At 46.4% G+C, this 18,921-nt stretch overlaps 2 protein-coding genes across 8 annotated transcripts in view; one reads left to right on the top strand and one right to left on the bottom strand.

The window, feature by feature from the left end:
• The window catches only part of robo2 (roundabout, axon guidance receptor, homolog 2 (Drosophila)), a 644,486-nt gene that overhangs the window by 191,698 nt on the left and 433,867 nt on the right, over positions 1 to 18,921 (bottom strand). For all 7 annotated transcript variants that reach the window (XM_068041290.1, XM_068041296.1, XM_068041294.1 and 4 more), the window contains exons 3-5: positions 17,612 to 17,769; positions 16,509 to 16,629; positions 15,286 to 15,424 (exon numbers count right to left, since the gene is read on the bottom strand). In XM_068041290.1, the coding sequence (XP_067897391.1) occupies positions 15,286 to 15,424; positions 16,509 to 16,629; positions 17,612 to 17,769 (418 nt within the window). The remainder of the gene's footprint in view (positions 1 to 15,285; positions 15,425 to 16,508; positions 16,630 to 17,611; positions 17,770 to 18,921) is intronic.
• Positions 13,249 to 13,631, top strand: LOC137374276 (large ribosomal subunit protein eL36). The gene has a single exon (XM_068040074.1). The coding sequence runs from the start codon at positions 13,275 to 13,277 to the stop codon at positions 13,590 to 13,592; it is 318 nt and encodes a 105-aa protein (XP_067896175.1). The 5' UTR covers positions 13,249 to 13,274; the 3' UTR covers positions 13,593 to 13,631.

Raw genomic sequence — 18,921 nt, 5'->3', positions numbered from 1 at the left:
GTGGACATTGCTGCCATGGCCAGCATTTATTGCAAATCCCTAGCTGACCTAAGAAAGTGGCGGTGGGCCTTCTTCAAGCAGGTTTGCTCTAACACGTATTCACTATACCCTCTGACCTCCCCCTCTCTGACGCTGAACGTTCTGTACTCAGCAAAGGACTCAGTTTTATCCCCTTACGCCCCCACCTCAATGAATTTCGTGCTTGGCATGACGTTGAGCTCTTCTTCCATCGCCTCCACCTCCGGGCTCACTTCTTTGACCAGGAGTCCTCCCCCCGATCAGTAGACCCATTCACCCGCCTCCAGCATTGTCCCTCGACCGGGATCCCTCCCTCTGGCCTCTTACCCACTCTTGATCTTTTAATTGAAAACTGTCGGTGAGACATTGGTCATCTCAATTTCTCTGTCCCCCTCACTCACTCTAACCTGTCCCCCTCTGAACTTGCCGCACTCCGTTCTCTCAGGTCTAACCCCGACATGGTCATCAAACCTGCAGGCAAGGGTGGTGCTATTGTTGTCTGGTGCATAAACCTCTATCTTGCAGAGGCTCAGCGCCAACTCTCAGACACTTCTTCCTACTTCCCCTGGACCATGACCCCCACCACCGAACATCAAGCGACTGTCCACAGAATTGTCACTGACCTCATTTCCTCTGGAGATCTTCCCTCTACAGCTTCCACCCTCATATTCCTGCAACCCCAGGCAGCCTGCTTCTACCTCCTTCACAAAATCCACAAACAGGACTGTCACAGCAGACCCATTGTGTCAGCCTGCTCCTGCCCAACTGAACTTATTTCTTCCTATCTTGACTCCATCTTTTCTCCGCTGGTCCAGTCTCTTCCCAACTACATCCATGACTCTTCTGACGCCCTAAGTCATTTTGACAATTTCCAGTTTCCTGGCCCCAACCGCCTCCTCTTCACTGTGGACGTCCAATCTCTCTACACCTCCATCCCCCACCAGGACGGTTTGAGGGCTCTCCACTTCTTCCTTGAGCAGAGGCCCAACCAGTCCCCATCCACCACCACCCTCCTCCGCCTGGCTGAACTTGTTCTTACATTGAACAACTTCTCCTTCAACTCCACTCACTTCCTTCAAGTAAAAGGTGTTGCTATGGGTAACCACATGGGCCCTAGTTATGCCTGTCTTTTTGTGGGATATGTCGAACATTCCTTGTTCCAGTCCTACTCAGGCCCCCTCCCCCAACTCTTTTTCCGGTAAATTAATGACTGTATCGGTGCCGTTTCCTGCTCCCGTCCTGAACTGGAAAACTTTATCAACTTTGCTCCTAATTTCTACCCTTCTCTCACCTTTACATGGTCCATCTCCGACACTTCCCTTCCCTTCCTTGACTTCTCTGTCTCCATCTCTGGGGATAGGCTGTCTACTAATATTCATTATAAGCCCACCATCTCCCACAGCTACCTCGACTACACTTCTTCACACCCTGCTTCCTGTAAGGACTCCATTACTTTCTCCCAGTTTCTCCGTCTCCGACGCATCTGCTCTGATGATGCTACCTTCCACGACAGTGCTTCCGATATGTCTTCCTTTTTCCCCAACCGAGGATTCCCCCCCACTGTGGTTGACAGGGTACCTCAACTGTGTCTGGCCCATTTCCCGCACCTCTACCCTCACCCCTTCCCCTCCTTCCCAGAACCGCCACAGGGTTCCCCTTGTCCTCACTTTCCACCCCACCGGCCTCCATATCCAAAGGATCATCCTCCACCATTTCCGCCACCACTAGCGTGATGTAACTACCAAAGGCAGCTTCCCCTCCCTTCACCTGTCAGTATTCCGAAGGGATCGTTCCCTCCGCGACATCCTGGTCCAGTCCTCCATTACCCCCACCACCTCATCCCCTTCCCACGGCACCTTCTGCTGCAAGTGCAGGAGGTGTAATACCTGCCCATTTACCTCCTTCTCCTCACTATCCAAGGCCCCAAACACTCCTTTCAGGTGAAACACTTCTTTCAATGTAGTATACTGTATTCGCTGATCATAATGTGGTCTCCTCTACATTGGGGAGATCAAACAGAGACTGGATGACCGCTTTGCGGAACACCTCCACTCAGTCCAAAAGCATGACCCCGAGCTTCCGGTTGCTGGCCATTTTAACACTCCCCCCCGCTCTCATGCCCACATCTCTGTCCTGGGATTGCTGCAGTGTTCAATATCAACGCAAGCTCGAGGAACAGCATCTCATTTACCGATTAGGCACACTACAGCCTGCCGGACTGAACACTGAGTTCAATCATTTCAGAGCATGACGGGCCCCCCATTTTACTTTTATCTTTAGTTATTTTTTCTTTTTTCTTTTCTTTTTTGTGTTTATTTTATTTTAGTTTGTTCAGTTTGCCTACCCACTGTTTTTTTCATGTTTGTGCTTGTGGCTGTTCAGTTTTCAGTCCATTAACACCCTATCTGTACTAATGCTTTGTCTTTCAGCACACCATTAACATAATGTTTGCCTTTGCTCCATGACCTTCTGGTCAGCTATTCTATGACCTTGTCCTATCAACACCTTCTCTTTTGTTATCTCTTGCCCCACCCCACTTTATATGCTTAAAATTTTTTACATTTCTAATATTTTCCAGTTCTGAAGAAGGGTCACTGAACTGAAACGTTAACTCTGCCTCTCTCTTCATAGATGCTGCCAGACCTGCTGAGTTTTTCCAGCACTTTCTGTTTTTTATTTCCGACTTCCAGCATCCGCAGTATTTTGCTTTTATTGCTCTAACTGAGGGCCTTGTTAGGCCCATTCAGAGGGTAGTTAAGAGTCAACCACCTTGGTGTGGGACTGGAGTCACATATAGGTCCTGACCGGGTGAGCACAGCAGCTTTCCTTCCCTAAAGGGATATTAGTGAACTGATGCATTTTTATGACAATCTGACAGCTTCACAGTCATTTTGATTGACACCAGCTTTTTATTTCCAGATTTTTCTTAAGCACTGAATTCAAATTCTCAAAGTGTCATTGCTGGGTTTTGAACTCATGTTCTCTGGATTAATAGTCCAGTAATTCTGGAGGTACTGAGACCACTTGTAGCACACCAACTGTTCCCTGGCTAAGCTAACTCAGTATTGACCGTACCTCAAAGCCAGAATTTCCTGCTTGACTCAGTGCTAAGTTAAGGGTTGGACATGTCCAGGACTGATGTCAGGAATGACTTCAGCACACAAGGACAGCAGCAACAACAACCGCTTGCATTTATATAGCACCTTTAACATAATTAAAAGTTCTAAGATGCTTCACAGGAACGTTATCAAATACAATTTGAAACAGAGGCACCAAATGTAAATAATAGGACAGGCAACCTAAGGCTTAGTCAAAAGGGTAGGTTTTCAGGAGTGTGTCAAAGAAGGAGAGGGAGGTAGAAAGTGGGAGACGTTTAGGGAGGGAATTCCTGAATTTGAGGCCCAGGCCACCAATGGTGGAGTGATTAAAAATCAGGAATGCAGAAGAGGCCAGAAATGTGGGAATGCAGAAATCCCGGAGGGCTGTGGGGCTGAAAGAAGTCACAGAGACAGGGAGAGGATTTGAACACAAGGATGAGAATTTTAAAATCAAGGTTTTGCTGGACTGGAAGGCAATGTAAGTCAGCAAGCACAGGAACTGATGGGTGAACGGGACTTGGTGTGGGACAGGATATGGGCAGCAGAGTTTTGAATGACCTCAAGTTTACATTGGGAGGTCAGCCAGAAGAGCAGAGAGTGATCAATACTTGGAATGTATTGGGCAGGGCAGAGTTAGTGCTCATGAGGCAGTTTGGCACAGGGCTGGGGAGTGCAGTAGGAAATTGATGGGCTGAACAGCCTCTCAATCTGTATTGAGACCAGTGCTACCTTTACTCATCTTTTCAAATTTCATAAATCGTTTTCGGTCTGCCAATTACAAATACAACTGCTGCATTTTGAAATCAGCATGCGTAGAATAAGGATTTATTCTGCAATAAATACTCTCCACTGCAATAAATGTAAACTTCCTACAATATTTGCTCTTTAGTTTAAAATGGTGAGAAGAATTCACTTGCAAAAGATCAACACTGTTGCAGAATTGTTCACGATGTAAGCCGTTATAAAAAGATATATTGTAAAGATCATCAGACATTAGGATTCAAATCCTAATACAAGCCAGGATGATTTTTGTTTCATGAAAAGCTGAGTGCGTGTCTGAGAGGATCATTATTGTATTGTGTGATTAATGTTGCTTTCACAGTGCAGTGATGACAGTCTCTGTGGGTTGGGTATGTTTTGCAATATCTAATATGGCCAGGGAAGAAAGCGAGAAAAGGAAACTGCAAAGCAAATATTTTTTCTCCTCCCCCACTCCCTCTCTCACTGAAAGAAAAGACTTGAATTTCTATAGCACCTTTCACAGCCACAAGAAGACCCAAAGCACTTTACAGCTAATGAGGTACTTCAAAAGTGTCTGCACTGTTGTAATTTCGAAAATGCGGCAGCCAATTTGTACACAGCAAGCTCCCACAAACATCAATGAGATAATGACTGGATAATCTGTTTTATATGTTGGTTCAAAGATAAATATTGACCAGGATACCAGACAGAAGTCCACTGCTCCCCTTCAAAATAGCAGCCGTGGGATCCTCCATATCTACCTGAGAGGGGAGACGGGTACCTCAGTTTAATGCCTCAAGAAAAAGACTTTAATGTATTATGGTAGCATTACCTATCGTCAAGAATTAAGATTTATTTTAAAACCAGTATGAGAGAGACTGCACACAAGCTGGCAGCCTCAGCGCACAAGGCCCACTTTCCCCCCTTCAAAATGAATAAACCTACACGTTGAACTCTGGGAGCTGGGTTCAAATTCAGCTCAAGGTGAGATCTCGTGCAAAGACACAACACCAACATTTCGAGAGGGTTGAGGTGTGTGCAAGCAACTGCTGACAGACACACATGAGGAACAGAAAAAAAAACATGAGCAGCTAAGAAACAGTGCTTAATCAGTGGCTTTCTGTCTGATTGACAAAGTGCTGAGCTTGCTGTGTAGATGCTGGAGTGTAATTACAGGACAGGAGGAAAATTGCAGATCAGGTGAAATGCATAAAAAAAAAGTTTGACACAGTCTCTGCTGAAATTACAGGCATCTCTGCTCCCACCTTTGAGGCTGACAGTGTGAAATATTACTCAATTAACCCTTCGAGGACTGGAGCAGCAGAGTGCAACCTGTCATGTCGAAGGATAATTGGACATTTGTAATGTTCAACGGAGGTGACATTGAATGGAGCTGTGTGAGCTTGGACGATGAGATATTTGATTGTGGAAGGAAGATCACAGCCGATTCTATGTAAACATTTCATGTAATGATACCTCATCCTGCCCTCATTGGAATAACCCCACCCCTGGGGATGATGATTGTCTCCCTGTCCCCCCAAAAATTATCATTTTAATCCTGCCCCAACTGACAAACTTTGGACATAGGTAGGAGCAGCAGTAGCTGCATAGTTCATTCAATAAAGATCATGGTTGATCTCGTACCTCAGATCCACTTTCGCACTCTATCCTCATATCCCATGTGTGGTATATGTAATAGCTGAGCATTTTGTTATGCTGCCCTCTCTGCTAGAGAGCTGTAAATAAAGTTGGACAATGGCTGCTTGCACTGAGACTTCATGTTAGACTAACTCAGTGAATACACAACAAAAAGATGGTGCCGAGATGGAACTGATTTTTTTTTTTCACATTCATTTAAGAGATTGCAGTCTGAAAAATATTGTGACACACTTTTTGGAACTCCCAAAGGCAATTTTGAGGCAGTTTGGGTGATTTGAATAATTGCTCCGAATGTGTCTGTAGCAAGGTATGTAATTGAAAAAATGGCGCTGAAGACACATTTTGGGACAATGGGAGAATTCGACCCTAACAAAGAGGACTGGTGTAATTATGAACGAAGGTTACACATTTGGCCAATAAAATGGAGGATGAGGATAAAGTGAATGCTTTCCTCAGCATGATGGGGCCAGATGCTTTTGAGGTTGTGTTTAACCGATGTTGTCTGCGAGACCCCAGGACTTTGGACTATTCTGAAGTTAATGAGATTCTGGACTCATGGCCAACTAAGAATGAACTTGCACTGAGAGTTACATTCTATGGAAGGAAGCAGTTGCCAAGTGAGTCCATTGCACATAATATTCTTGAATTAAAGAAACTTGTCTCTGGTTATGGTGCGAACTTAGATGTCATCCTGAGACATGTTCATTGGAGGTGTAAAGAACAGTAAAATGCAGGCCAAACTTTTGAGTAAAGGCAATAAGCTGACATGGAAGGAGGTCTGCGACGAGGCCACAGCCAAATAGAGACATGCAAATAGAGACAGAAAAGACCAGAACAGGTCTGAATGAAAGGTCACAGACCTGAAACGTTAACTCTGTTTCTCTCTCCACAGATGCTGCCTGACCTGCTGAGTATTTCCACAACTTTTTCTGTTTTTATTTCAGATTTCCAGCATCTGCAGTATTTTGCTTTTATTGCATACTGCCCTCGCTGCTGCCCTGTCTGTTGGGGAGGTATAAATAAAGTTGGACCTCACTGTGAGACCTCATGTTAGACTAACTCAGTGAATACACAACACAGTGATTCCCAGTGCACAAGAATCTATCAACCTCAGTCTTGAATATACTCAACGGTTGAGCATCCACAGCTCTCTGGGGTAGAGATTTCCAAAGATTCACAATCCTCTAAGTGGAGGAATTTCTTCTCATCTCTGTCCTAAATGGCCAATGCCTTATCCTGCTGCCTATGGAAACATCTACCCTGTCAAGTCGTTGAAGAATTTTATACATTTTAGTGAGATCAGCTAACTCAGCAGGCAGGAAACTTGCCAAATTCCCCATGTAGATCGACACCTACTTTTCCTGACTTGTCTGATCTTCTCTTCTGTCCTAAGGAGGTCAAGGCCTTGGAGAAGGTGGATTGACTAGAACAACACCAGGGATGAGGGAATTCAGTTACAAGAAGAGACTTAGAGAAACTGCCGTTGTTCTTCTTAGAGCAGAGAAGGTTAAGGGGAGATTTAATAGAGGTGTTCAAAATTATGTAGGATTTTGATGGTGTAAATAAGGAGAAACTATTTCCATTGGCATGAGGGTTGGCAACCAGAGAACACAGATTTAAGGTGATTGGCAAGAGAACTGGAGGGAGATGAGGAGAATTTTTTTTTATGCAACGGGTTGTGCGCTGCCTGAAAGGGCGGTGGAAGCAGATTCAATAGTAATTTTTAAAAGGGAATTGGAGAAATACTTGAAGGGGAAAAATGTGCAAGGTTGTTGGGAATGAGCAGGGGAGTGGGACTAACTGGATTGCTCAAGAGTAGAAATTAGGCTCCACCACACCTGTTCCAGCACCTCAGTAACAGGTTTAATAACTGGAAGGCACTTTAGGGAAAATGCACGGGATTTGTCCAGATTCTGAGCAGAGCCATTTAGAAAACTGTTTGTCTTTGCTCACACACTGGCGCCGGATGGATTTTAACACTGAGCTAGCTCTCTTCTCATTCCAGCACACAGTGCTTACTTTATTGGATGTTTTGGCTGCGCCAGAGGTTGGTGAGAAGAGGTTGTAATTTGATTACAGTATGAATTTATCATGGTTAGCCAGCTGTTCGGAGCTGTGCACAATCTGCTCTCGCCATGCCATAAGCACTGCCCAAAAAACTCTTTCCAACACGACCTGCACATCATTACTCGATCAAGGCTGCATTCAAAAAACCCCACCCAACGCTGAATTATCTCTCTGTATGTATCTTATCTGTATCTGCGCCTGTCCGTTTGCCTATGCTCATGTGTGTATGCACACGTACTTGAGTGTGCAACTGCATATATGTGTGAATGTGTGCGTGCTTGTGTGCATCATGCATGCGTTATTGTGCAAGTGTTTGCATGCATGTGCCGGCGAGTGTGTTTAAGCATGTGTGTGTGTGTATATACGTCTGTGAATGTATGCATGTGCTTGCACATGTGTGCATGCATATGCCAAGTGTGTTCAAGTGTGCGTACTTGTGTGTGTGTGTGTGTGTGTGTGTGTGTGTGTGTGTGTATGTTTGTGCGTGTGTGTGCATGTTCCTGTGCATATGCACGCCTACATATGTGTGCATGTGCTTCTCTGTGTGTCTGTGTGCACACTTATGTGTGTGCACACGTGTGTGTATGGGTGTGGGTGAGTTTATGTATATGTATGCTCCTCTCTCGATTTAATTGAACCCACTTGCAGCTGGCAACAAGACGCTCAGGAGAATGAGACCCACCTTTGCGTGCCAAGGTACAAAAACACCCTCAGTGGTTTGCGGCATCCTACAAACCAAATCACTGAAGCATTATTTTTGAGTTGTGCAATTCAGCACAAGTGATTGCAGTGTTTTTACTGGAGGCGAATGGTTCAGGTTGATGCTCTGCCCTCTGTCTCACCCCTCAGAGCTGCAGAGGCCCGGTGTACCGACTTGCACAGACTAATTACTATTCTCAAAAGCTGCCACAAAGAAACTCCTTATTCATACTGTGCACTTGCACAGATGCCTGCAGCACTTTAACATACTTCCTGGTCTATAATGTGCTCAGCTTCCTCCAGAGATTGGAGAAGAAGGGCTGGCTTTCAGGAATTCTCTTGAGTGCCTCAGCCTCTGAATGCTCTTGTTCTGGGTCCATTTCGGAGTTACGCAGAGCAGGAAGGTCTGAAGTTTGATTCCCAGCCTTCCTGCACCCACTAGCCGAGGGACGAAAGGTTGGAAAACCTCCCTGATGGACACAAGTCATAATCCAACTCGCCCGCATTGCACACTATGGCCGAGCTGCCAACCAAAACGCACTGTCCAACATATGGACTAAGTTTCCCTTGCAGTGCTTCATCACACCGTGGTGAAGTAAAGCAGCTGTCGTCAGGTGGGCAGGTGTTACTTTAGCACACAGCATGATCCAACAAGTCACAAGCTGAAAATTTGTTTTCGGTGCTGTTGGGTAGGTTGGAGGGTTAGCACGTCAGGGAATCAAACTCCCAACAAGCCTCAGCATCTTTTGGAAAAGAAACCAAGTGCAGCTCCTCAACTATTGTGTTTAGGCATCACAGCGCATCCTCAGCCATTCCAAATCCCTTCGCGTCAGTAGATTGCCACCAGCTCACTCACTCAAAAATTGTAGGACGTATGTGAGGCTTGAATTGAATGGATAAATATTTTTCATCCAATGTTCATTAACATAATAAACTGGGATGATGCCTTCAAGAGAATGGTGCGGAGATATACTGGAATGATACCGGGGATGAGGCACTCAGTTGCGTCCTAAGACTGGACAAACTGGGGGTTTTCCCCTTAGTCCAGAAAACGTTAAGATGAGATTTAATAGAGGAGTTCAAATTATGAATGATTATGAGAGAGTAAATAAGGAGAAACTATTTCCACTGGCAGGAGGGTCAGTAACCAGAGGACACAGATTTAAGGGAATTGGCAAAAAACCCAGAGGTGATGTTTTTTACACAGTGAGTTGTTGTGATCTGGATTGTGCTGCCTGAAAGGGTGGTGGAAGCAGATTCAACAGTAACTTTCAAAAGGCAATTGGATAAATACTTGAAGAGGAAAAATTTGGAGGGCTATGGGTAACGGTCAAAGGGGAGTGGGATAGCTCTTTCAAAGAGCCAGCACAGGCACAATGGGCTGAATGGCCTCCCTCTGCACAGTTTCATTCCATAATGGAGGACAGGAAAAGGTAATGTTTCTCCCGGGGTAATTCTTTCTTAAACATTTGCCTTCGGTTTGCAGGTGCTAATTCTTGTTTTGGTAATGGGTTCAACAGGCATCTTGCTCCCACAGGTCCAAGTGGCCTTTCTCCATTGTGCGAGTGGAACCAGTGAGAGACAGTGGGCTACCTGACTACGTAAGGCATCACGGAAGTGGCCGATTCTGCCCCACTGCCCGATGTGACACACATATGCGCACGGATATTGGATGGCGATCAGGAACGGGAATCCTGGCTGATTTATCTTCCCCCTCTAACTCGGGAGCACTGAGGATCAATTATCACACTCTGAACACTGGGTCAGCATTGACCTGGGGGGTGCATGGTGGGGTGTGGTGTCGGGGAGACAGAGGCTGGGGTCCTTCCTAGTCAGTACGGCTCACTGAGCCTGCTAACCTACTGGAGTGGGGAAGAAGTCTTTCTAAGCTCATAGAGGAGTCTGCAAAGGGTTAAGTGGCATTCTTGTGTTTGAAAAGTATTAGCTCATGTGGGACAGAATCATTTACCATCAATTTAAAAACATGAGATGTTGCTGCTCAACACTTGGGGAAAAATGAGAATTTGTTTTGCCACAGGGCACTTGTGTATGCTAACTTAAATCTACAAAGTGAGTTCCAAAGTAAGACTCCCTTTGTATTTCAATACTCTCCCAAAATTACAATGCAATTATAGAAATACAAATAACGTCCACATTGAGTAAAGCTAATTGCCATTGCAGTGTCAGAGGAAATGATTCACTCCCGTCTGATAATGAACAGCCCATCTCAGTCTTAGTGTTAGCTCCTGCACATTTTTTTTATTTTTTCTTGGGATGTGAGCGTCGCTGGCCAGGCCAGCATTTACTGCCCATCCCTGATTGCCCTTTTGAAGGTGGTGGTAAGCTGCCTTCTTGAACTGCTGCAGTCCTTGGCGTGTAAGTACACCAACAGTGCTGTTAGGAGTGCCAGGATTTTGACCCAGCGACAGTGAAGGAATGGTGATATAGTTCCAAGTCAGGATGGTGTGTGAGGAGAACTTGCAGGTGGTGGTGTTCCCATGCATCTGCTGCACTTGTGCATCTAGGTGATAGAGGTCGCGGGTTTGGAAGATGTTGTCGAAGGAGCCTTGGTGAGTTGCTGCAGTGCATCTTGTAGATGGTACACACTGCTGCCACTGTGTGCCAATGTGGAGGGAGTGAATGTTTCTGGTGGTGGATGGGGTGCCGATTAGCGGACTGTTTGACTTGGATAGTGTTGAGCTTCTTGAGTGTGTTAGAGTTGCACTCATCCAGGCAACTGGAGAGTATTCCAAGACACTCCTGACTTGGGCCTTGTAGATGGTGGACAGGCACTGGGGGGAAAGGAGATGAGTTACTCACTGCAAATTCCCAACCTCTGAACTATCCTTGCAGCCACAGTATTTATGTGGCTGGTCCAGTTCAGATTCTGGTCAATGGTAACCCCTAGGATGGTGATAGTGGGGGATTCAACGATGATAATGCTATTGAACATCAAGGGGAGATGGTTAGATTCTCTCTTCATGGAGATGGTCGTTGCCTGGCACTCATGTGGCGCAAATATTACTTGCCACTTATCAGCCCAAGCCTGAACGTTGTCCAGGTCTTGTTGCATCTGGACGGGGGCTGCTTTAGTATCTGAGGAGCTGCAAATGGTACTGAAAACTGCAATCATCAGCAAACATCCCCACTTCTGACCTTATGATGGAGGGAAGGTCATTGATGAAGCAGCTGAAGATGGTTGGGTCTCGGACACGACCCTGAGGAATGCCTGCAGCGATGTCCTGGGGCTGAGATGATTGACCTCCAACAACCACAACTATCTTCCTTTGTAATAGGTATGACTGCAAAGAGCAGAGAGTTTCCTCCTGAGTCCCATTGACTCCAGTTTTGCTAGGGCTCCTTGGTGCTACACTCAGTCAAATGCTGCCTTGATGTCAAAGGCAGCTACTTTCACCTAACCTCTAGAATTCAGCTCTTCTGTCCATGTTTGGACCAAGGCTATAATGAGGTCTGAAGCCGAGTGGCCCTGGCGGAACCCAGTGAGCAGGTTATTACTATGTAAGTGTCGCTTGATAACATAGTCGATGAAACTTGCCATCCCTTTGCTGACAATTGAGAGCAGACTGATGGAGCAGTAATTGGCCGGATTGGATTTGTCCTGCTTTTTGTGGACAGGGCATACCTCCATACTGTCAGGTAGATGCCAGTGTTGGAGCAGTACTGGAACAGCTTGGCTAGGGGAGCAGCCAGCTCTGGAGCACAGGACTTAAGTACCATTGCCAGAATGGTGTCAGGACCCATAGCCTTTGCAGTATCTGGAGTATGTCCAGCCGTTTCTTGATATCATGGGAGTCCAGTGTAAATGGGAACGATTCACTCCTGTCTGGTAAGGCCCATATCTGTCTCAGTGTCAGCTCCTGTACATGTACAGCGTATAATGGGTAAAATGAAACGATTCAGTTCCATCTGGATTCGGCAAGGTGGAATTCTGCTCCTAGCCACTTTGTTGAAAAGTTCTTAGGTCGGATGAGGAGTTTACAGCTGTGACGACCTACACAGCGATTAGCTGGCCAGCTGTCACCATCCGGGGTGCATGAGGAGTGACCAGTTAGACACAGTAGCAGAAGGTGGATAGAGACTGCAGCGCGGTACAGCAGCACGAGCGAGCAGATTCAGTTCTGGTGCTGAAAAGCATCTGATTTTAAAACCCCTCTCTAACACCAAAATGATTCAGCGGCAGGACGAGTGAGTTGTAAGGGCACGTGCTTTAACTCAGATCTGCACTGAGCTAATCTGGCAATTTAAAATTTCAGGATAAGAAAGCTTCAGTGAACTTACGACCCTCATACTCCTGCCGTTGCCGATGTCTGCCATTTCAAAGCTGCCAGCACACTTGGAATCTAAACACTGCCGCATTATCAGAAACTTTGCTACATTCCTCATTCACTTATTGTACATCATGGTGGTTACTGGCACAGCTTCCTGCTACCTTTCTGAGCTGCAGGATTATCTGCAATCTAACATCTTGCTTCAGCAGAAACAACCAGCAGTGTGCTTAATCTAACATTCTCTTCAAAGTTACAAGTTTCTTTCAAATTCAAAGGATCATCTTCCCCTTCAATCTCAGCTGTCCTTTTACTCATGAATTTTTCGCTTATCAAGATTTAGGATGTTGGTATTATCATCCAATCAAACACAGGTACAGCACGGGGGTTAGATCCAGAGTGAAGCTCCCTCTACATTGTCCCCATCAAATACTCCCAGGACAAGTACAGCACAGGGTTAGATACAGAGTAAAGCTCCCTCTACACTGTCCCCATCAAATACTCCCAGGACAGGTACAGTACGGGGTTAGATACAGAGTAAAGCTCCCTCTACACTGTCCCCATCAAATACTCCCAGGACAGGTACAGCACGGGGTTAGATACAGAGTACAGCTCCCTCTACATTGTCCCCATCAAACACTCCCAGGGCAGGTACAGCATGGAGTTAGATATCGACCTTCCGGTCGCGACGCCATAATCGAGAAAAATGGCAATCAGGTATCCTATGGCAGTTGGCCTGCGCAAAGGTCATCCTGTTACCAAGAATGAGACCAGCCCAAGGCAGTGCCGTAGAAGAGGGCGCCTGACCAAGCACACCAAGTTTGTCAGAGATCTGATCCGTGAGGTCTGTGGTTTTGCTCCCTATGAAAGGCGTGCAATGGAATTGTTGAAGGTCTCTAAAGACAAGCGTGCACTCAAATTCATCAAAAAGAGAGTTGGTACGCACATCCGTGCCAAGAGGAAGAGAGAAGAACTCAGCAATGTGCTGGCAGCAATGAGAAAGGCAGCTGCGAAGAAAGATTAATCTGTACAAAGTTGCTACCATTAAAGTTATTTTAAAGTTTAAAAAAAAAAAAAAAAAAATGGAGTTAGATACAGAGTAAAGCTCCCTCTACATTGTCCCATCAAACACTCCCAGGACAGGTACAGCACAGGGTTAGATACAGAGTAAAGCTCCCTCTACACTGTCCCCATCAAATACTCCCAGGGCAGGTACAGCACGGGGTTAGATACAGAGTAAAGCTCCCTCTACACTGTCCAATCAAACACTCCCAGGACAGGTACAGAACGGGAATAAAAAAAAAGAAAAAAACAAAAAAAACGGGGTTAGATACCGCCTCCAGTCAGGGCGCTCCCCTGTCGGCGGAGGAGAGCAGCTCAGCTGTCCGGGCGGCTGGCTCCAGGGATGGACCAACGGGCGGAGGAGTAGCCGAAGCCCCCGGGATGCCCCTCACTACGGGTGGCGAGGGGTCTTGGGGCTGCGGAGCATTTTCGTCCGAGCTGACCCCCACTCGGCCGGAACTGCTCATTGGACCCAGGCCCCGAAACCCTCCTCCGGAGCCGGTCCCTCACAACCCGAGCCGCCTCTCGGAAATGCCCTCCATGCCATTCCAATCGTAGTGAAGGGGTTTCCTGTACGGGCTGCTCCTGCACACTCTCCACTTCCTCGCCCTCATCAGCCGTCCGGACACACCCTGGCGGTCCGCGTTGCCATCTGGAGGCGAGGGGAAACCCCGATGGAGGTCTCTCTATGCGGGAGTCTTCCCCCTTTACATCGGGGACCTGGGGTGGAGAGTGTTGCACAGAGCAGTCCCGTGCGCTAGACTTTTAAGTAGGTTCACGGACTCCCAGGCCGCCTGTACTTTCTGCGGCCTGGACGAGTCCGTGTTCCACATATATACGGAGTGTGCGAGGTTGCAGCCCCTCTTTGAGTATCTGAAGGGGCTGCTCCTCAAGTTCTGGCTGCACTTCAGCCCCACGCTCCTGATCTTTGGGCACATGATGCGGAGAGGCATGGGCCGGGAGGAGGATCACCTCGTTGGTCTGCTCCTGGGCCTGGCCAAGGTGGCAATTCACAGGTCCAGGCTGCGGGCCATCGGGGACTCTATCCTCCCTGATTGCCTGCCCCTCTTCCGAGGTTACGTTTGCGCCTGGGTGTTCCTGGAGAAGGAGCATGCGGCATCCGCCGACACGCTTGAGGACTTCCGCGACTGGTGGGCACCGCAGGGGCTGGAGTGCATCATTGACGCCGAGAATGGCATTTTGATTTGAGGTTTTGTTTTATTTATCTGTTCTTTAATAAAGTTATTTTAAAATGTATATAAAGGGGGCCTGGAAAATGAAGGCCCCCTCGACATAAAATACGTAAAAGGGGCCTGGGGTATATGGGCCACCTTAAAAAAAAGGAAAAACAAAGAAAGAAAATAAAATGGGTTAAATACAGAGTAAAGCTCCCTGCGCACTGTCCCATCAAACACTCCTAGGGCAGGTACAGATGGGGTTAGATGCAGAGTAAATCTCCCTTTACACTGTCCCATTTTAGGGATGATTTTGAGGGGATAGTTTTGGGCCACTGTGATGTTTGTGATTAACTGACTATGTAATCATTGCTGATCGATCTCAACTTCAGTTAATTGAATGATTAGTGAGTCCTCAGAGACAACCATTTCAAACTTGGTGAGCGAACAAGAGATTTCCCCTCAGTTGAATCCACGAACCTGCCCCTGGCGACGTCCGTGTCGTCCTTTCTCCAGCGCACCGTGGGTTGAGGGTCTCCCTGCACCTGGCACCGAAACTCTACTGCCTCGTCCTCCAGCACCACCTGGTTAATGGGTCTTCTGATGAAAACGGGACGTTCTGGCAACCAGCAGTATTAAATACAAAAAGACAAAAACAGACAAGTCGGTTGTGAATCAAGCGCAGAATTGGAGGTGAGTCAGTTACCAGTAATTTGCTACTTGACTGCCTTGCAGTCACGGAGAATGCCCCTGATAATTAACTTCTTTTATGAAGAGATTAACATGATTCGAATCACCTGCACCATTTGCTTACACTGTTTAATCTCCCACAAGGGGAATCCGCTTTTGCGCTGAAATGGAGCACATTACTCATACACCCGCCCTTGCATCTATTAGCTATTTACGACCTTCAACCCTTTGCCACTGAAGTCACAATTCTGCCTTGTTTCTCTATCTTTAATCACAATCAATAGCAACGACTGGAGGCTCAGACTGTTCCAAGGAGAGCAAGAAGTCCAAGGAAGTTGTACAACATTAACTCGCCAGAGGGGATACCTGGAAGAGCAAGACTCCCATTTGATTACATAGAATTTACAGGCTACTTGACCCAACTGGTCCATGCCGGTGTTTATACTCCACACCAGCCTCCTTTCACCCTATTGCATTTCACCCTATCAGCATATCCTTCTATTTCTTTCTCCCTCGTGTGTTTATCTGGCTTGCCCTTAAATCCCATCTATTCACTTCAACTGCTCCCTGTGGCAGTGAGTTCCACATTCTCACCACTCTCTGGATGAAGAAGTTTCTCCTGAATTCCCCATTGCATTTATTAGTAACCATCCCTAGTTTTGGTCTCTCCCATAAGTAGAGACATCTTCTGTATCTCTGTCCTATCCAACCCCTCATTAATTTTAAAGACCTATATTAGGTCATCCCTCAATCCCAGTGGAAATGGAATGGTTGGGTGCTGGGATGGAGGTAACTTGTTGGTTTGGTGCGTGCGGGTAGGTCAGATAGGATGAGCCAAATGGCAGTCCTCAAAGCCTCCATCTTGCTCTCAATCCTTGCCAATGTAGGAAACGGTTACCCAAGTGTCTCAGCTTATGTTTCTGGGAGAAAACCCAAACCAGTCTCCCAATAGAAAAAGGAGATGAAACTTGTTTAAGAAAATGTTTAGGTTTATTTAACAAAGGTGAACTTACCAAACACAGTCAATTCTGCAGGATCACTATCCCTCTCACCCACCATATTAGTCCCAACACAGATGTACATGCCAGCATCACTCCTCTTGGTATTCGAAATCATCAGTTTGCCTCCCCGCATCTAAGTGGCAAAAGAGAAATACAACAAATGGATAAAGGATGAGGCCTTTCATCTGACACGATTGCAATTCTCTTTCTGTTTTCTCCCTCGTTCATTCCTAGCCGTTTATCATACAGATGTAACAGTGTGGTACCGGGGATGAGAGATTTCAGTTACACGGAGAGGCTGGAGAAGCATGGATTGTTCTTCAAGGAGCAGTGAAAGGGAAGGGGAGATTTCATAGAGGCATTCAAAATCCTGGGAGGTTTTGCAAATGGCTGCGTTTGCTGACAACGCAACCACCAGGTGGCGCTGCACAAGTACATGCACAAATGCAGCCTGTTTCACCGAAACGTTCAGGCAGCTGCCAGGATTTTGTTTTAATTTCTTTTGTTTGTTAAGGTGAAGAGAGCAGGGATTGGAACCCCACCCATTTTAAGCAACCTTTATCATTATCAAACACTTGCAGGGCAGGTATAACACGGGTTAGATACAGAGCAAATCCTCTACACTGTCCCATCAAACATTCCCAAGACAGGTACAGTATGGCTTAGATACAGAGTAAAGCTCCCTCTACACTGTCCCATCAAACATTCCCAAGACGGGTACAGTATGGGTTAGATACAGAGTAAAGCTCCCTCTACTCTGCTCCAACAGCGTGTCTCAATCCTAAATTCAAAAGATGCCCCCTACTGTCCCAGTGTGACTGTTTTTTTCCATTTCCCAGACTAACCATCCTGTACTTTCTCTGGGTCAGATTGTCAATTAGGCTGAACTAAGGACAGTTTTGTGCTTTGGGCCTTTGCCCATCAGGAACTGGGTTAAAACAGTCCAAAACCATTTCACAAAGGCCGACAGGAGAAATGATCACCTTGTCAATCTGATTTGGAAGGCCAGTGTCAAATCCACCCAGTTTCCTCCCTTTTTAGAAACCCCACACAGCCCATGCTGAATTCTCTGGTTGTAACCATTGAGAGAGAGAAAACACTAATGAGATACGCACCGTTATTCTGTCATCGCGATCGTTAATGGCGACCTTGTCTTTCTTCCAGAAGATGGTTGGCTCTGGATGCCCACGGGGTGGTTGGCATTCCATGATGGCAGGTTCACCCGCAGCGACCACGACATCAGTGGGGTTTTGTCGGAAGTCATCTCGGAGCACTGCAAGCAAGATAGGCAGAGATGGTAAGAGCAGGAGAACAAGCTCAATGAGGAATAGCGTCAGTGATCAAGTAGAATATAAGGGCTGGATATCTGATCAACAAGAGGAGGCTATTCCGTCCCTCCGGCCATTTCCACAATTCTATTAGATGATGGATAATCTGTGCTTTGACTCGATTTGTGTGTCCTTGCGCAATATCTCTCAATAGACTTTATCTGAAGGCAGGAAGCATTTCTTCACACAAAGGGTAGTGGAAATCTGGAAATGTCTCCCCCAAAAAGCTGTCAAAACTGAGTTAGATAGATTTTTGTTAGGCAAAAGGACGTTAAGGGTCATGGAACCAAGAGAGTAGATGGAGATAAGATACGGATCTCAACAATGGCAGAACAGACTCAAATGAATGAATGGCCTACTCCTGTTCCTATTTTGGTAATAAAAATCTATCCATCAGTTTTGATATGTTCAATTGACCCCCAACACAACAGCTATCTGTGGGAGAGAGTTCCAGATTTCCACTACCCCTTGTCCCGGCCAACAGCTATAGTTTTTTAGTTTTAGTTTTAGAGATACAGCACTGAAACAGGCCCTTCGGCCCACCGAGTCTGTGCCGACCATCAACCACCCATTTATACTAATCCTACACTAATCCCATATCCCTACCACGTCCCCACCTGTCCCTATATTTCCCTACCACCTACCTATACAAGGGGCAATTTATAATGGCCAATTAACCTATCAACCTGCAAGTCTTTGGCATGTGGGAGGAAACTGGAGCACCCGGAGGAAACCCACGCAGACACAGGGAGAACTTGCAAACTCCACACAGGCAGTACCCAGAATTGAACCCGGGTCGCTGGAGCTGTGAGGCTGCGGTGCTAACCACTGCGTCACTGCACAACGAGTACAGATTATTTGGTGTTCCTGACAACACCCCTGAATGGTCCAGCTCTAATTTTAAGATTATGTTCCATAGTTCTGGATTCTCCTACCAGAGAAAATAATTTCTCTCTATCTACCCTATCAAATTCTGTTATCACTTTAAAGCCATTGATTTGATCACCCTCAATCTCCTAAAGTCAAGGGAATAAAATCCAACTTCACGTTAAAAAAAAACGCTGAATATATAGAGCCGCCCAGCATTTCCTCCTTCC

The sequence above is a fragment of the Heterodontus francisci genome, chromosome 10 (assembly GCF_036365525.1).
Source record: "Heterodontus francisci isolate sHetFra1 chromosome 10, sHetFra1.hap1, whole genome shotgun sequence".
Classification (NCBI taxonomy): Eukaryota; Metazoa; Chordata; class Chondrichthyes; order Heterodontiformes; family Heterodontidae; genus Heterodontus; species Heterodontus francisci.
The sequence above is the reverse complement of the archived record's forward strand: the minus strand, read 5'-3'. Positions and strand labels throughout refer to the sequence as shown.